Raw genomic sequence first — 19,982 nt, forward strand, 5'->3', positions numbered from 1 at the left:
GGCCAGTTTACCTTTAAGAACATGTTGAATGTTCCACCTGCTTTAGGGTGTAACATGTTCCTGCTGTGCCTATTCCCAGCCAAATGGGGGGGGGAAGAAATATTCCTTGCAGAGGGGCTGTGCCTACCCCCACCCTGGGGGCAACAGTAAAAGATGCTTATCTGAGTAGGCAATGGTTTACCCTTGTTTGTAGAGCAGATTGCTCTAGTGTTTAAAAGTTTCTCTAGAAGCCTTTTACTTAAATTCCCTGAGCATATGCACTTGCATGAGAAGCTGACTAAAGCACGTGTGAAAATAAAAAAAATAAAAAAAATCTGCATGACCTTAGAGGGACTGTGACTTTTTGGAAATAACTACAAATGTTATCCAGATCCAAGCGTAAGTGGCCCTTTTTATGCTTCCACTCCCTTGACCTCCACATCAAGCCAATCTACCTGCAAGGTTTGGCATTGAAAGACTGCCACAACCTTCAGACTAGTACACACTACTAATGTGAATAATAAAGATTGTTGTGCTTTCCCAATATATCAAGTACTTGAAAACCAGATCATATCAGAATACATATCAAATTGTCACACCAAAAAAGTCCATAATAAGATGTGTATCTTAAATTGACGAGTTAAAACTCAGTCCTTCTGTATCACCTTGTGATTCTTGTTTGTGTAGTGATACCCACCACCTTTTACCACTGTGCTCACATTAAAAGATGGACCTGTCAATATAAGGTCTTATACTGCCTTTTCTTTTTTTTCTTAAGACGTGCTTGACTACTTCCACATGCCAACAGCACTATTCCTATGCTTGTACAGTGAATATATGAAAAGTCTATATACCCCTGTTAAAATGTCATGTTTCTGTTATGTAAAAAAATGAGACAAATCATTCTAGAACTTTTTCCACTTTTGATTTAACCTATAAACTACAACTCAGTTGAACAAGAAACTCATATTTTAGGTGAAGGGGTAAAAAAAATAAACTATGGCTGCGTAAGTGTGTACACCCTTGAATTACTACTTTGTTGAAACACTTTGATTTTAATATAGCACTCTTTTTGGGTACAAGTCTCAGCATGGCACATCTTGACATTTGCCTTCTCTTCCTTACAAAAACACTCCAAATCCGTTAGATTGCAAGGGCATCTCCTATGCACAGCCTTCTTCAGATCACCCAACAGACTTTTAATTGGATTGAGGTCTGGGCTCTGGCTGGGCCATGCCAAAACTTTACCCATCTTCTGGTGAAGGCATTCCTTTTATTTGGATGTATGTTTTGGTCATTGTCATACTGAAAGATGAAGTTCCTCCATGTTCAACTTTCTAGCAGAAGCATGAAGGTTTTGTGCCAATATTCATTGGTATTTGGAACTGTTCATAATTCCCTCTTCCTTGACTAAGGCCCCAGGTCCAGCTGAAGAAAAACAGCCCTAAAGTATGATGCTGCCACCACCATGCCTCACTGCGGGTACGGTGTTCTTTTGGTGATGTGCAGTGTATCTTTTGGAATTATGTCAAAAAATAGTTCAACTTTGGTTTCATCAGACCACAACACATTTTCCTGCATGCTTTTGGGAGACTTCAGATGGGTTTGCAAAATTTACATGGGCTTGGATGTTTTTCTTAAAAGGCTTCTGTCTTGCAACTCTACCCCATAGCCCAAACATGAAGAAAATGGGAGGTTGTTGTCACATGTACCACACAGCCAGCACTTGCCAGATATTCCTGCAGCTCCTTTAATGTTGCTGTAGGCATCTTGGCAGCCTCCCAGACCAGTTTTCTTCTCATCAATTTTGAAGGGATGTCCAGTTCTTGGTGATGTCACTGTTGCACCATATTTTTTCCACTTTGACTGTTCTTCACTCTTCCATGGTATATCTAATGCTTTGGAAATTTTTTACCCTTCTCCTGCCATACCTTTTTAACAATGAGATTAATCTGATGCTTTGGAAGCTCTCTGCGGACCATGGCTTTTGTTGTTGGATGCAACTAAGAATGTCAAAGACTTACTAGAACAGCTGACCTTTATTTGGGGGTTAATCAGAAGCACTTTAAATGATTGCAGGTGTGTACTGGCTCTTTAACATGATTTTGAATCTGCTTAATTCTGAACACTGCTACATCCCCAGTTATAAGCGGGTGTGCACACTTATGCAGCCACATTCCTTTAGGTTTACTTCCCCCTTAAAAGATTTCAGTTTGTTTGTCAATTAAATTGTACAGTTTATAGGTCACATTAAAGGTGGAAAAAGTTCTGAAATGATTTACATTTTGTTTTTTTTTTTAACATCACAGGAACCTGACATTTTAACAGGTGTGTAGACTTTTTATATCCACTGTATATGGGATGTATCTGTCCCAAAGGATGTGGTGATCTGGCCCCTTAAATACAAATCCCCTCTCCTGTGTTATGCTTGCATAGAATAGAAATATACCATAGTGCAGTATATTTAGAACTTTTATTAAATGAATTGTACTTAAGAAAAAAGTTAAAATGCAGGCATTGCATACAGACAGCGGGGCCATGGCTCCTGTGTCCCTTCCAGTTATGGCAATTCTGATTCTTGGCTCTGCCTGGATGTGACATCACGTGACTTCCTCAGTAGGCCCACCCCACCAGAACACTCCGGTTAGGGCTCTGAATGGGAGCTGATTGGCCAACCTTTTTTTGGTCATGCTGGCCTGGCTGCCAAACACAGGCTGAATGTTGGGTGGCATCGACTGGTTCAATAGAAATCATCCAACAGTTTGGCCCTTATGTACTAGGATTTAGACAAGCCTACATTAAGGTGTGCCCCTAGTTTTCTGGGTGGGTGCAGTGTTTTATCCAAGTCTTTTGCAGAGACTTGGATAGCTTGTATCTCAAATGACTGGGAACAAGCAGTGATATCCCAGGACTACAAGTGGGAGTTTTACTCCCTGCCTCCCTCCTCAGCAGACCTCCATGTTACTACCAAGTCATCCCTAAATAATCATCAGTGGAACAAATGCCACACCTTGGGGAAAAAGTGCTAGAGTGTGGAGGCTGTGTATATTTGATACACAACCGTATGCATTGGGTTATACAGTAGTTGCTAAATCAACATTTCAGATAAAATATTTATATTTTGGCAAGGACATGCCATCTTTTTCAATAGAACATAAGGGCAAGCATCTCTTGACCTTAGGACATTTAATAAACATCTATAAGATGTAAGTTCATTTTACTACTGTGTATCTTTTTGATTATCTACATGGACAGATCTACTGTTCACTTTTTACCTCTTCTTCTGAGGGCTCACCAGCCTCCATTATAACCTCCATAAGCTGTGTAAAGTCTCCCTCAGCTAGACTGATGCCTGAGTCCTTGGGAGAGGAACACTGTGTTCCTTGCTGCTCTTTGCTACTTCCATCAGAGATTGCATCTCCCAGCCCAGAAATTCTGGTTGCCCTTTGCAAACTTGGGGAATTTGCTGGAGAAAATGAAAAAATGGGACGAGATGTCTTGTGAACTGGAGTGTGTCGGATATCAGGTGATGCTAAAGCTTGGTTTCCCAGAAGTAATGCAGAGATACCTGGGGCTCTTGCTAACCTTCTGGGAAATTGTATAGGGCTCTGCATAGGTTGCTCAGTGGTTTTCATAACAGGAACACTTTCATTGCTGCTGACAATAGCTTCCTCCTGGTCTTCCATACCACTCTGGGGCCACACAAAGCACTCCTTGGACCCTGGAGAAAGACTGGATGTCTCTTCTTCATTTTCACTACATGTCCCCATCTTTCTGATACGTTGGGTTGAGCAAACGTTGGTCGTCCCATGCACAGAAAAGCGAGCAGGACAGAATGCAGGACCTCCATTTAGTGGTGTTTGAGGGGCACTGTAAAATCCAGGCCTCTCATAGAAAGGTGTGGTCATGAAAACATTAAGGTCACGTAGGGCTTCTCCACTTCTTGGGTTTCCAGTATCTCTGTGATTAAAATGGTGTAGTGCAGGGGGAACACCACTCCTGCGTCTCATCAACAAGCTTAGTCGTGAGTTAGCGCGAGGTGGACTTGGAGAATGAACACCCAAAAGACGCCCCAGAGGTCCAAGCAATGGTGTCGAATGATTGGCTTCTTCATTTTCATTAATTTGCTCAAGAGGGGGAAATTCCAAATCTTCTTTTTGCAAACTGAAAGAAAGGAAAAAAAAAAAAAAAATTAGGTAACCAGGCCTGGACTGACAGGACTGTGTGGAAGCATTAGCATTTTCCTTTAGTACTGATGTCTTACCACAGCAGTTTCACACCAAACGTTATCTAAGTCTGGTAATCAGATGTTTAACCCCTGCACACCTAAGGGTAAAACAAATCTAAATGCCTAAGCAAAATTTTGCAATGTTGACGTGTTAGTAAAACCGTACATATCACATCACAACTACTTGTGCATCCAGGTGAATTATACCATGTTTTTTTCAGGACAAATTGGGCTTTCATTTGATGGTAAATGATAATCAATATCTGCTGATTTTTTTTTATTGTCAAAGGAAAACTTGCTCAAAATAGTAAAAAAAAAAAAATCATGTTTTTTTATTTAGCTGTGAGTTTCTTGTTACTACCATAACCTACCACCAAAGAACACCCCAAAATAAATTCTTCAGCTCTTGACGATCGCAGCGCTACCATATATGTGTATGTTATCTTTTCTTTGGACGCGTAGTACAGCCCAGAAACAATAGTGCGCATTTTGTTTTTGTGTTTTAGAGAGATAGGAGTTCGAGAGATACAATGTATCTCTCTTCTCCATTCATAGAGAGAGAAAAAAAATAATAAGGGGGCCGGGCTGCACAGTGACTTGATCACTGTGATAGCCAATCAGAGGCTATCACAGCGATCATGTGACCCGGAATCGGGAGTCCCGGGTCCCGATCATTAGAACGGAACCTGGGTTCTCAGTGACACCATGGTCTTTGTGCTGGGAGCGTGCAGTGTGGCGCGATCTCAGCACAAAGACGGGTACGCAAATATGCGGCCCCACGGAAAAAAGCCCAGTTCCTTGAGGATGCATATTTGTGTGATGTCGGTGTCAAGGGGTTAAATAGAGTTCATGATTAAATACACCCACACTTGGAATGTTAAGCCTCATACACACTATCAGAAAATCGGACAGAAAACCGCATTTAAATCGATCATTCGATAACCTATTCGTTTGTATAGAGCTTTTGAGAATGTAAAGTTTAATGCTACTAGTGTACTTGCACATTACATGTAATAAGCACATTACATCATTTCTGATTCTATGTTGGTAAGTAGCTTTGTATGTGGGAAGTTGTATTCAATCATTTTCTATTTAATGGCTAGAATGTAAAAAAACAAAAACAAACGTACAATCATCTGCCCGATATTCTGATAGCTGGTGTATAATGCCTAGTACACACTAACACCTGCCTCTTGTACAGTATATAGTATTATGTTTACTGGATTATGGTGAGTGGGTTTGCCATTAACCAGGCAAGGTCCAGTAATATTTGACCATTCTTCATTTGCAAAAAAACAAGCAAACAGATCAGTTTAACCAACAGTTTCAAGCAAAATCATAAAACAAAACTTGGTGATAAGTTGTTTTTGTGTTACTGACATTAGATATTATTAGTTAGTTGTTAGTTAGTTGTCAAAAAAATTAGAACGTTATGCTGCCTGTAACATCGTTCAGCATGACCGTTTTGGTGGTGGGTCAGTGATGGTCTGGGGAGACATATCCATGGAGGAACGCACAGACCTCTACAAGCTAGACAATGACACCCTGACTGCCATTAGGTCTCGGGATAAAATCCTTGGACCCATTGTCAGACCTTACGCTGGTGTAGTGCTGGTCCTGGTGCATGGCAATGCCTGGCCTCATGTGGCGAGAGTATGCAGGCAGTTCCTGGAGGATGAAAGAATTGATACCATTGAATGGCCCCCACGCTCGCCTGACCTAAATCCAATAGAACACCTCTGGGATATCATGTTTTGATCCATCTGATGCCGCCAGGTTACACCTCAGACTGTCCAGGAGCTCAGTGATGCCCTGGTCCAGATCTGGGAGGAAATACCCCAGGACACCATTCGACGTCTCTTTAGGAGCATGCCCCAACATTGTCAGGCATGTATACAGGCAGGTGGGGGCCATACAAACTACTGAGTACCATTTTGAGTTGCTGCAATTAAATTTCAGCAAACTGGACTAGCCTGCTCCATAATTTTTTTCACTTCCGGGGTGTTTTTGAATTTAGTCCTCTGTAGGTTGATAATTTTCATTTCCATCAAAAGATGGGGCATCTTTACATTCCTAACACATTACCCAGTCCATATCAGTATAGATATCCAGCATATTTTCCCCATTGAGATATGATGTGCTTTCAAAGTGTTCCTTTAATTTTTTGGAGCCGTGTAACGGCGGAGGGCTACCATATAAGTGTAACTACAAAGGTTCAGTTACTCTTTAAAGTGGTGGTAAACCCTTACATATACTCAGTGAAGGGACTATCCTCAGGTGATACACAAAGATGAAACAATTCCTCCTACATAAATTGTACCTGTCTATCTGAGGTCTTCTCTGGTCTACATCCGTTCAAATTGCTGAGTTTATAAAGCTTGTCTGAGAGTTAAAAAAGCTCAGTGAGGAGAGGTCTGAGAGCTGATTGGAGGGAAGAGACACACCCCTGTCCACACAGCTCACAGGAACAGAGCCAAGGCTGTCAATCTGCTGGAGGGTCCCTCCCATCACCATTTTTCTCATGGTGTCAGGAAAACTTGTCAGAAGTGATTCATGCAGATAGAAAAGGAATAAAGCAGTAGACAAAAATGACAGTGCTTTTCATTGTACACACTATATAAGGATATGATTTGTTCATATTTCAAGTCTGAGGTTTACAACCACCTTAATGTAAACCTTTAATAGGAAAAATGTGAGCTGACATTGCTGACCACTTTCTGAAAAACCCTGGTTGAAATCGTTTGCTCGTCTGTCTTTAGTACTTCCCAAGTCACTGGTAAGAGTAAAGTCAGATGTTCTTAATATGTTAAGGACTTACAGCATTGAATCCAAATGGTCAGTATGACAGCTATGCAAATAAGCAATGGCAACCATCCATGGTTCTCTCAAGAAAGGTTTCTTTTAAGAACTACATATTACTTAGTTTTGCACAGCCATACATATACTAAAGTATTTGCCTCTTTCTGCCATAGACATGACAGCCCCAACTCACTTTGTCCTTGGTCTCTTGGTTCTCTCTAGTTTTTTCTCCTTTACCTGATATCAAAAGCAGAGCCAAGGAATGATGGTCTGCGGGTCTCTACTGTGGAAGCAGTGTATGGAGGTTGAGGGTCGGTATCATTCCAGTATATATCTTTTTCCAGTGGGGGCAGATTCTGGTGCATTTCATCTACTGCTATCAGAGAGACCTGGGAGAGAGGAACACAGCAATGGTCATCAATTAAATTGATGTGGAAACTCAAGGCACATTTATTTCCACATTGGAAAAGGTTAGATTTGTATCACTGTATCAGACTTCTGTCAGATTTGTATCACTGTTCCATCTGGAAGATTTCCCCTCACCTCCTGTTTCTATAAATCTGTGTTGGGGACACAGACAGCAATAAAATCTGCTCAAAAATGTGTTTATTGCTGTCTATGACCACATTAGAAAAATTGTGCTTCCTAAGCAGGGGCGGGCTGACAATACATGGGGCCCCCGGGCAATAGGGGATCATGGGGCCCCTGTGTTCTTGCCCAAACTCAAAAAAGCCTATGAAAAAGGTACCAGGGGCATCTCATGGGGCCCCCTACTGACCCTGGGCCCTCGGGCAGTGCCCAAGTTTCCAAAGGGTCAGTCCACCCCTGTTCCTAAGGAAGCTTTGGTGTGGAGGAACTCAAGTGGCCTGGACACAGCCCTGACATCAAGCCTACAGAACACCTTTGAGATGAACGGGAGCACTGACTGATCCAGGTTTTCTAACATAAGTACCTGATCTCACAAATGCTCATTTGGATGTTACAGCCTCAAGATGAGCAAGCTCATATATTTGAAGCTAGGTTCACACTTGCCGGCAGTCTGAGGACTGGTTTTATATATATATATATATGTAAATACATATACACACACACACATATACACACACACACTGCATACTGATATGCGTTTTTTATATATTACAAAATATATGAAATATATTTTTAAAAATAAATATTTTTTAAATATATTCTTCAGATTTTTTTAACATAAAAGTTCATTTTAACATATTTTTACATATATTTGTAAATGCATTCCAAAAATGTAAGTTTATATTTTTAAAGACATACAGTATATTTGAAATGTAACTACTTTTTATATATTACGTAATAAAAACACATTTCAACATGCAGTATATATATATATATATATATATATATTTTTTAATTGAAATATATTGAATATGACCAAAATTGTAGCATTTTAAATATGTCAATATATTTGGGAACTATATTTTAAAAATATATTTCAAATATATTTTTTCTTCCATGTGGGTAAATAGAATGACTAGAGCTTTACGCTTCTTTTCCTCACTTTTGACAGCTAAAGAGCAGAAGGGCAGCAAAAGGAAGGTAAGTACTGTATGTACTTGTAAAAGAGGGTTACTCCCTGTTAGCTGGTCCCACCTTACTGGGTGTTTATCCTCCTAGCCAGAGAAGAAATAAGGGAGAGTACGATATGGAGCAGTATTTTTGATAAAGCATGGTGAGCACCGCAGCACCCCTCCTAAGACAACTGACCATTGGGAACACTTGTAAAAATTTGCCACCCGTGTTTTTAGAAGCCATATTTTTGAACTGTGTTCTTTACAGCTTTTAACATTTGAACCCCAAGTTGACATTTACCCTATAAACTGTAATTGACCAGTAAAAGAAACATAGGGTCAAGAAATATCTTGATGTGTTAGGTGAAGATCATCAGCATTTTATTTATTTATTTATTACAGGTACTTATATAGCGCCATCAATTTATTTTATGAAGCTCAGCTAGTAACTGCTTTCCAACAGCTTGGTATGGTAAGCAATATTGCTGTTAAATATGCTAAAGACTGGTAGTTAAGATTCTGTAAGAAGCAAAGGCACAGCCAATACCTATATAAAAGAATATCAAGTAGCCAGTTTGGTTTGGGAGAGAGTGGAGGTGGCAGGGAAGGATCCCCAGGTCCATGAGCCTGCCATTCTTATGGGCCTCAGGTGTTAGACAGGATCCCCTATGGACTAGAACTGTAACCACCGGAAAGTTGAGGCCTCAGGGGTAATGTGTGATTAGTAATTCCTCGCCAGGCTAATGAAGGCCATACATGAGTCAAATTCAGAATGATTGTTGATCAAAAATTGTAAATTTTGTATGTTTTGTGATCCAATGGTGCCACCATTGATTTTGAAATTCAACCAACCAAACCTTCATGTTGTTACAGAAAAGTAACCTTTTCTTTGCAGGTCACAGTTCATGCACAATTCTTTCTCAATGATATTTCTTGCACAATTCTCCCATCATTGATTAGAAATTAATTTCCAACTTGCATGAAATTCAATGACCGCATAAAAATCATTCATTGCTGTGGCCCACTAATGGTGCGAAATTCAAACAAAAATTAATAATTACAATTTTTGATACAAAATTAGTTCAGAATTCTACCCATGTATGGCTGGCTTTAGTGATGAAGAAGTATTAAGAACCTGAGTATGTATAGAACCGACAGGGTGGAGTTGGAGCCCCATCCCTAAACTAGCTTAACAGCCTGGACACTGGGGGGTTTATTTACTAAAGCTGGAGAGTGCAAAATCAGACTCACTTCTGCATAGAAACCAATCAGCTTCCAGGTTTCATTGCCAAAGCTTCATTGAACAAGCTGAGGTTAGAAGCTGATTGGTTTCTAAGCAGAAGGGAGTCTGATTTTGGACTCTCCAGCTTTAGTAAATAAACCCCTGGGGGTCCTTCTTACATGATGCTGGATAGGGGCAATTAAAGTGAACCTGTTGCTCTGCACTTCATCGGAAAAGTAGCAAGTTCACTATAAAAATACAATAGGTTACATATCAGCCACATATTTCAGGAAAGCACAACCAGCACTTGCAGGGCATTTGGGGGTGACAACCATCTGCCATGCATCCAAAAACTGCAGATAGGAGCCACAGTGTGATAACTGATTATTGTGATGAATGAGCTCCTGGTTCACCAGTAAACTATAGAACATATAAGAAGCAGTATGCAGTCAGCACTAAAATTAGTGTTGTGCAATCAAGCATACCTTTAATTACTGACTACTATCTATATTCACCATAGTTGCTCTTGCTTTTTATAGTATGAGTGATGCTGGGGACATTGTATGCATGCACAGCATGTACAGTAAATAAACAGATTACTGGTTTGCAGCATAATTAAAGGAACACAGCACTATTTTTTTATACTTTATCCTTGCATACCTATCAAATATATTGCTCACTGGAAAGCATTTACAAATTCTACTATGCTAAAAAGATATTAGCTTGACGTCTTCATATATTTAACAAGGAAGACATGATAGTTATATTCAGAAAAATGTGGTGCCTTATTAAAATTTATTTTTATTATGAGTAGGTACTCATGTTCAATAAACCCTTAAAGTAGAACTAAAACAAAAACTTTTTTTTTTTAATTTGGATAGAGTTAAGGAAGGGTTTTAACCTCATTTTGTTTGCCATCTGTGTCCCATCGGGGAGATTTCCCTTCCTGTCCTGTCCCATTGCCAGAACAGGAAGTGAGAGTAAATCCCTTCAAAATAAGGCATATTCCTGGTAGTCAGAAGATTTTTCCTCTATTTCTGTTTTGGTGTCCTGCAAAATGTGGGATTTTCTTACACTTTTGGTAACCAGAACAAACAGGGACAACAAGAGCAATAAAAACCTGACCAGGTGTTCTAATTCCTCTAAACTCTATCCAAAACAAAATTACAAAAAAAAAAAGTTTGCCTTCAGTTATACTTTAAAGGATTAGTTCACCTTTCATAACATGTTATATGTTACACCCATATTCAGGGTGTAACATATAATGAATGCACTGGCCACCAATCCCCCGCTTTGACAGCTAGAAGGGGATCTTCTCCCCCCTCACTAGCTGTTAAATTAAAAAGAAACGCATTCACTGTGTTCTGTGAATGAGAAACTACAAGTCCCAACAGCCTTAGCAGCTGTCGGCTTGTAGAGCGCCATGGTAGTTCATTGAGAGTTCCTATTACTATATCTGCTTGTCTGTACATCTCGAACGGGCAAGCAGATATACTGACAGATCTGCAGGAGACCTGCATGGCTGTTGATTGCTGGTGCAATGCTTTAGAGGCTACTGCAACAAAAAATAATAAATGCACATTTTTTTTACCTGCAAAAAAAAAATGTGCTTTTATTATTTTTTTGTATAAAGGTGAACTTATCCTTTCAGTGCCAGAGATGTTTTTGCATTTATTACACAAGTGTTAAAACCCAAAATTTAAAAAAACTAATTTTTTCTGAAAGATCCCGAAAAACAAATTGATAGTAGAAGCATTTTTTTAAATATTAAATGATGGTAGTGCAGCTGTATATCAAACTTAAATTTTCAGTAAAAAAAAAAACCACAGAAATTACTTTTAGTGAACACAAAGACAATATATTACCTTATTTATCTGTAAATTATAAAGGTTGAGGTGGCATTGAGTAAATAGATACCAAACATGTCAAGCCTGGGGGTGCCACCTTGTAGCATGTGTGGAAATGATCAAATCAATTTCTTAGGAAACCCGATGTCTGAAGTGACATATATATAGCGGCCAGGAGTCGGTTCACAGGGCTGTGCTGCCAAAGATGTAGTACTTATCTCCATGGCAGTGACAGGGTTAGAGTTATACTAAACCAAAAAGTGATACTTTAGTAATAGGTGGTGCCTGGTGGATAAAGTCATCTCCTGGCTTTTTATATGTCTTGGATACTCCAAAGTTGAGGCCTCCCTGACATAATTCTTGTCTTTTTTGCTTTCCGCTGGGAATTTTGAGTGTTGTGTATTCCTGCACCTCCTGTTGCTCTATCAGAAAATAAAATAAACAAAAAATCCAACAAGTGGGAGACCCTCATAATGGCCATAGCAGGTGTACAGACCTTGGAACTCAAGTGCAGAGATCTCATCAATAATGGTCAATCATTACCTGAAAGTTTCTGTCAATTAACCAGTTTGTTTCAAAGTCATCATCATCCTGCCCAAATGGGTTGATCAGCTGTTCAGCTACCTGTACAAAGACAGAGGAACTTCTATTTTCCTTCTTTATTAAAAATCAGACAGTTTCTGTCTACCTGCATGGAAACAGAACTGAGTATGTAGTGTAAAAAAAAACCAAAACAAAAGTTTCCCTTACCTTTAACCAACCAGCATAGAAAAAGAATTGCAGCAGGGTAAATACAGGGACATACAGGTCTAGTTCATGGCCAGGGTAGCCCATTTTAGGGTCCAGGAACTGACGGCCAATTAGGCAAGCCAGGAAAAAGCTGTATACAGCCACTGTGACCACCTTCCAAGAACAAATATAAATGTAGGGAGAATTAGCAATAACATATTTAGCACAATTCTAGTAGAAAAAAACACAAGGGAGGATGAAAGAAGGCACCTGAGTATACACCAATGGAATGCTGATCCAGTCGTAGGCAAACAACCTTCCACACTGTGTGCGCAGTGAATTCAGTTCCTGAGCCAGTCAAGAGAAAACAATGCGTTATTATTTACTGCAAGCAGTTATGTCACTTCACTATACAGTATGTAAATGAAAAGAAATGTGATCTTGCAATTAAAGGACATTTTTTACAAGATATTTTTTTATATTGTTTCAATGATGTTTCAGATAAACATAAAATAAAAGACAAAAAGTCCCCAAAAAAAAAAAAAGGAAAACTAATGCAGCCACTATTAATCTAGGAATTGGTAAGCTTCAATATAGTACATTTTTGTTTTTTCTTTTAATAGAACTTTATGTTTTTACACTGTTTCTTTGTAGTCTTGTATAATATATGTACAAACCTCCATGCCCTTTAGAAAACAACTTAGTAATTCACCAGTGCATTTGAATAAACTGTACTGCATTACCAGCAATATCATGGTTGCTACTATTTGATAAAATAAATAGAAGGGAAACCTTTAAAAGGATTAGTACACCTTTACAGAGAAAATGGAAAGGTGAACTAACACCCACCCGGCCAGGGGCGGACTGACAACTCATGGGGCCCACGGGCAATAGGGGATCATGGGGTCCCTGTGTCCTTGCCCAAACTCAAAAAAGCCTATGAAAAAGGTACCAGGGGAATCTCATGGGGCCCCCTACTGACCCCGGGCCCTTGGCAGTGCCCGAGTTTCCAAATGGTCAGTCGGCCCCTGCACCCAGCTTCCTCTGATACCCACTCTACTTACCTCTGTAATTGCTGAGTTGCCCTGCAGCCACTACAGCGATCTGGGAATTTCAAATTTCTTGTGCTTTTCACTGTCAGTGCTTCCAAGACAGACCAGATGGATTCTGATTGATCAATATGACAACGCTGAGCAATCAGAATTCGTCTGGTCCGTCCTGGAAGTGCTGACAGAGAAGAGAGAAAGAACAACAAGGATTTCAAATGCCCAGGCCACTGGTGTGACTGCGGGGATGCTGACAGCATAGCAACATCAGGGGTAAGTAAAGCAGATATGGGGGGGGTCCGCTATTAGGGCCTAAGGGAACACTGAAGAAGTTGTGGGAGTAAAAGTAAAATAATTCCCATCACTGGTAGTAGCTCCCAAAATTGGTGTCAGTAACAGGCAGTAGTAGTTTCTCCTAACATTCATATCAGTAGGAGCCAGGGGCAGACTGACCATTCGAGCACTCGGGCACTGCCCGAGGGCCCGGGGTCAGTAGGGGGCTCCATAAAATGCCCCTGGTACCTTTTATAGGCTTTTTTGGGTGTGTTTTAAGTGTGGCCAAGGACACAGGGGCCCCATGATCCCCAATTGCCCAGGGACCCATGAGTTGTCAGTCAGCCCCTGGTAGGAGCAACAATAAACCCTAGCATCGGAGGTCAGGGGCAGCAATATTAAAGCCCCCTTGTCAATTGGTGGTCAGTGGCAATAACAGTTACCCCCCCTCCCTCCATTACTGGTCAGTGGCAGTAATAATTACCTCCCCACTCCCCCCTGTCATTGATGGTCAAAGACAGTAATAATTAACCCCCTAATCCCCTTTTCATTGATGGTCAGTGGCAGTAGTAATAAACACCCCATCCCCTTTCATTGGTGACTGTAACAATTAAATGTGAAGCCAGGCTGTCAGCAACAGACCACACATCAAAGACAAGTCTACCTTTGCATTGACAGCCGTGTCTCTGTTTCATGCAAGGCACAGGGCACCAAAGGAGAGTGGTTAGAGAAGGAGATGTCTCCCTATTGGTCACTGAGGTTGTCCATCACATGAAAAGGCCAACAGAAAGGGTTGAGAGGTAGGAGAGGGTGAGGCCAAAATTAGCTTTTAAAGGTAAAGTCAGGATTTGCATATGCCTTTAGCTGATGATACCTCAATACAGGGCTTTTTTTCGCAGAGAATAGGTGCAAGAACTCCAATCTTCCGGGTCAACCCTTGTCTCCACCCCCTGCCCATCTCAGAGCACTTACCCTTGGTTCCACCCACTACCCACCTCCCAGTAACGCCTCTTTTTGAGAATACAGAACTAAGTATCATTTTGTGGTGCTAAGTAGTAAGCAGTAAAATAGATCCCCAACAGCCAGCAACAATAGATCCCCCCAAAACAGCAGACTCCCACTGCAACAATGCACCCCCACAAAAAATACCACAACCATAGATCCACCACAGCAACAATAGATTCCCTCAGCAGCAACAACAAATCTCCCAGCAGCCAGTATAAATAGACCTCACCCTCAACAGTTGATCCCTCTCAGCTACAATTGACCCCCAAGTAACATGAGACCCCTCCACCAGCAAAAATAGATCCCCTCCAGCAGCAATAGATCCCCCAGCAGCCACCATCAATAGACTATCCGGCGTACCCCAGCACCCCTTGTAATTACATACATTCAGTACTGGAGGTGCCAGAACTGTGTTTCCCATGTTCCTGATGAAAGAAAGCCCTGCCTTTGTATCTACTGATTATTTTGGCATGGAGTCCACAGTAAAGGCTATGCAATGTCTGAATTACCCAAGTTTGTGAAAAGTTTACTTCAAATAGCTCTACAAACAAATAAAATACAGCACACATATATATTAAAACCATCTCTGATTATAAATGTAAATATATAGACACAGCGCCAATAAATTATATATAAAGCTGCAAACCTAACCAAAGAAAAGGTAAGTGACAAAAAATATATAAAGGAATGCGCTAAATACCAAATCACATGAAAATGCAAATAAATACATAAATAAAATAAAAAATATATCTATAAATGTCTGTAATTCATATATAAGTCCAAACACCAATATAAGTGATTGAAAAAATCTCTTCAAACAAGAAAAAACACTGTAGCAAAATCCACCACCGAGTTTACCCATTTCATTCGGTGGTGGATTTTGCTACACGGTGTTTTTTCTTGTTTGAAGAGATTTTTTCAATCACTTATATTGGTGTTTGGAATTATATATGAATTACGGACATTTATAGATATATTTTTTATTTTATTTATGTATTTATTTGCATTTTCATGTGATTTGGTATTTAGCGCATTCCTTTATATATTTTTTCATCTCTGATTATAGTTTAGAAAGCTGCCCTATATGCCTCATTTATAGGCCCAGTCCAAATATTCAGGATCTATATGCAGTATAATGAAAGCCCTTCATATCTGACCTTTCATTGCACACATAGGTAACATGATCTATTATGGCACACATGATTCACCGTCTCACATTCAGGATGAGGTGCAACACAAAACCATCACGGATTCGTCCTTCTGTCCTCGCTGTCACCGCCAGATTGGCAAACCAGACACATGGAATCCAGAACTTATTATGGGGAGAAGAAATAGCTTCAAATTTCACACGTTCACATGGTGTCATGAAACCTATGGTCAGCAAACATGAGAAACATAAAGTTCCTGTCAATAAAGAAAAGTCCACCTATCAGCAGCAAACACAGGATATTATTATTCAGTGGATTTAAAAGCTGCTTATCAATATAAATGTAAAGCAGAACTTTAGCCAAAAACGTACAGAAGGGTTGAAACCACTGCCAGGTTTTTATCATCATGCCCACCACATTAAAGTGCTTATCTCTCACTTCCTTGTGTGTCTGGAGGATAAGAAGTGAAGAAAAGAAAAATGGAAAGCAATAAAAACCTCACAGATGTCACATCTATTCTCCAAGCTTTTAAAGGCTAAGATCTCCTTTTTTAAAGAAAAATAATAAATGCACATATTTTTGCAGGTAAAAAAAAATATGTGCATTTATTATTTTTTAACACAGGAGCCTTTAAAGCATTGCACCCACCATTATTGGATCTCGGGTACAATGTCAGGCTCCTGCACACACTTTCTACATCTGTCTGCCCTTACCCCCATACAGGCTGCCAGTTACTGATCTGCAGGAAGTTTCAATGGACTACAAGGGCCCTGATCAGAGTCCCCATAGTCCATTTAAAACTACAGGTCTTTCTGCTGCGGTGGAAGATGGGACTTGTAGTTTATTCATTCACAGGGAAAGGAATCTCTGCCTGCTGCCAGGAAGGTGGTGGGTAATGGTCAGAGGCGGATTGACAACTCATGGGGCCCCCGGGCAATAGGGGATCATGGGGCCCCTGTGTCCTTGCCCAAACTCAAAAAAGCCTATGAAAAAGGTACAAGGGGCATCTCATGGGGCCCCCTACTGACTCCGGGCCCTCGGGCAGTGCCTGAGTTTCCAAATGGTCAGTCTGCCCCTGGTAATGGTACTTAGCAGTATGTTACATATTACACCCTAAATATGGGTGTCACATGTTGCTATGTGTGAACCTATCCTTTAAAGTGTTACTAAACCCAGGACTTTTCATTTACTATATCTGGTCTTCCACAGTACACAGTCATGCAATTATTTTAGTAAATGTAAACTGCTAAATACCTTTTTTTCATCAGCAGTATATAGCAGTCTTGTGACTTACCTAGTTACATAGTTAGTCCGGCTGAAAAAAGACAAAAGTCCATCCAGTTCAACCACAGGAAAAAAAAAAAAGTTATAATCTTATACCCACAGTTGATCCAGAGGAAGGCAAAAAAACCCCAGCAAAGCATGATCCAATTTGCTCCTGCTGGGAAAAAAATTCCTTCCTGATTCCTCAGGAAGGATGTTCCCTGGATCAACTTTACCTATAAATGATAGTATCCAGTTATATTCTGTGTATCTAAGAAAGAATCCAGGCCTTTTTTGAAGCAATCCACTGAGCTGGCCATAACCAACTCTTGAGGGAGTCTATTCCACATTTTCACAGCTCTCACTGTGAAGAAACCTTTCCGTGTTTAGAGATTACATTTCTTTCCCTCCAGACGTAAAGAGTGCCCCCTTGTCCTCTGTGTTGACTTCTATCAGTGCCCAGCAGAGCACTGGTTAAAGCTTGTAGGAGGAGTTTTCATTCTCCCCCATGAGGCTGCAGGACCCCTGACTCTCTGTCTGGACAGTGCTGATTGGCTGTGTGCTGATCAAATGCATCCTCCCAAGAAAAAAACAAAACTCTAGCAATACGTGCCAAAATGAGCATGTGAAGCTTGTCCCCAACCTCTGTTCTATTAGCAGATGAAATGGGGACAGTAGAAGAAGGGGAGGATCAAGAAGACAGGATCAAACATTCTTTTTACACAATATGGAGGATTAACCCCTTAGGTTCCACAGTGAGTATAACAAGCATGCTTTACTGCATATACAGACTGATTTTACGGTTGAGTTTAGTAACACTTTAAACAAAGTTTTTCTTTTCACTCGGTCCCCTTGGAGAGATTTCCCGCCACTTTCTGTCTTTTTTAACCCCCTTGTCACTGGGTCAGGAAGTAAGGGGAGATCTCGTTGATGAGGACTCAGGCCAGGTTCACACCTGTGTGTTTTTTTTATGCATTTTGCATTTTGCAGGAATAAAGTATATGCCATTTATCATCATTTCCTAAGGCTCACGTTCACATCTATGCACTTTTTTGCAGGCACATTTTTTGGAAAGGGTTAGGGACTTCTTTTGCCATAGCAGTTTGCATTAGTCCAATAGACTTCAATGGAACCGCATTTAAAATGTAAGTGCTGCGTTTTGTGTGTGGTTTTAAACCTTTTTTGATGCTTTTTACATTTTGAATCTGCCTAGCAACAAGTTGGCCAAAAAAATAAATAAACAAAAACGCATTGAAAACACGTGCAAAAACGCCCCGCAAAAAGCACTGCAGAAACGGATCAAACGCAAACTGCATGGGTGTGAACTTAGCCTCAGACAGCAACAGTAAACCTAAAAAAATGTAATTCTAGATTTGGGAAGATCATTTGTAGGCAGGTGCAGGTTGACCTTCCTACACAGGTAACACTGTTGCATCCACCTTGCAGGGGGAGTGGAGGACAGGAGGAAATTTCATTTGTCCTAGGCCTCCGGACGTGTCATTGGGTGAGCTGCTGTCCGATTGGATACTGCCACCCTGGTGACCTCTGTGACCATCTTTAGTGAGGGCAGAGCTTATAAAAAGCCTTGGATCGCATCAGTTGGTGTTCATTCAGCGTGTGGCTAGGTTAGGGACAGGAACCCTCTTGACAGGTTCCAGAGGAGGGACAGCATAGGGCCCATCGCCAGAGAGGATTAAATCTTTAAATGGGCTGAATTATACCTAGTGTGTGTGTTTGAGTGATGGGGGACGGACGGACAGGGTGCATTAGATCTTCTCTGAGGGCTGCACCTCCTTAATTCCAGAAAAATATGATGCCACGTCAGAATTTAACATTATAGTTAAAACTGCAGCTTGCAATATTTAATCCAAGAAAAATTGGGCCATAAAAGTATCTGTATGTAAGTAAATGTAACTTATCAAATCCTTACACCACTGAGGAACACAAAAAAGAGGAGGGAGGGTAGTAGGGGACCCATAAAACACCAGTCTGGCATTCCTGCCATGGACAATTTTACCTAAGTACCTGTATTTCCAAGAGCACCTCCCTATATCCATAACTTGAGAAACATAAGTGATGATAAAATAAAAGTATCAATCTGATATGATAAGCTCTGGTTTATTAAGATATTCCACAATTCCAGGCCTAATTCTATTGTATGTAAATAAGTTTCCTTTGATAGTCTAGTTTGGATTGAAAGCTGGAACCTAGTCCATTGATACTTACCAGCATTGACAACATGCTGCAGGGTAGGGAATCTCTTGTAAGCAGCAGTGCTGATTGAACGCAGTATCAGAACACCACTGAGGCTGGCGTAACGCATAAGAGTCCGTCGCAGCATCCTCCCTCGCTCATCTGTGCCATGTACATTACTGGACACCAAGCACATGATACGGTCTAACCATGGCACACTCTCATACTGGGCCCACCATCGGGAAACCACCAGGGTGACATAGAAACCTAATAGGAAGAAAAAGGAAACAGGTATGGAACTGCTAAAGCATTGTGATACAAAACAATACAGGCAGAATGTGTTTGGATGTTCAGTGGAGAGGCAGGATCCTTAGTTCAACCACTAACTGCAACATTTGCAGTGAAAGATTTGGTCAGGAAAAATGGACATTGATGCCAATGTTATTTATTGGATAGAGCTATTAAAAGGCTAATATTTTAACAAAGTGGCAACTTTATTGACATTATAAGGTTGAAAATCAATTTCCACCCCCTCCAGGTGGCCCTTTAACTGGATCTTTACGCTGGGGTCAGGACAGACTTTCATGTGGTTGCTGTGATTGGCAGTAACAATGGTTACAAGTAGAGATGAGCGAAGTATTCAAAAATTCGATTCGGCTGATTCGGCGAATTTGCGGAATAAATTCGATTCGAGTCGAATATATTCGCT

At 40.6% G+C, this 19,982-nt stretch overlaps 1 protein-coding gene across 1 annotated transcript in view; it reads right to left on the bottom strand.

The window, feature by feature from the left end:
- Nucleotides 1-2,433: 2,433 nt before the first annotated feature.
- The window catches only part of BEST1 (bestrophin 1), a 38,038-nt gene continuing 20,489 nt past the window's right edge, over nt 2,434-19,982 (bottom strand). The window contains exons 3-9 of the mRNA XM_089655025.1: nt 19,307-19,540; nt 15,886-16,040; nt 12,616-12,693; nt 12,367-12,519; nt 12,160-12,240; nt 7,244-7,395; nt 2,434-4,143 (exon numbers count right to left, since the gene is read on the bottom strand). Coding sequence (XP_089511151.1) covers nt 3,237-4,143; nt 7,244-7,395; nt 12,160-12,240; nt 12,367-12,519; nt 12,616-12,693; nt 15,886-16,040; nt 19,307-19,540 — 1,760 coding nt within the window. The 3' untranslated portion in view covers nt 2,434-3,236. The remainder of the gene's footprint in view (nt 4,144-7,243; nt 7,396-12,159; nt 12,241-12,366; nt 12,520-12,615; nt 12,694-15,885; nt 16,041-19,306; nt 19,541-19,982) is intronic.

This window comes from Staurois parvus, unplaced genomic scaffold (assembly GCF_062004578.1).
Source record: "Staurois parvus isolate SC_StPar_1 unplaced genomic scaffold, SC_StPar_1.0 ptg000818l, whole genome shotgun sequence".
Classification (NCBI taxonomy): Eukaryota; Metazoa; Chordata; class Amphibia; order Anura; family Ranidae; genus Staurois; species Staurois parvus.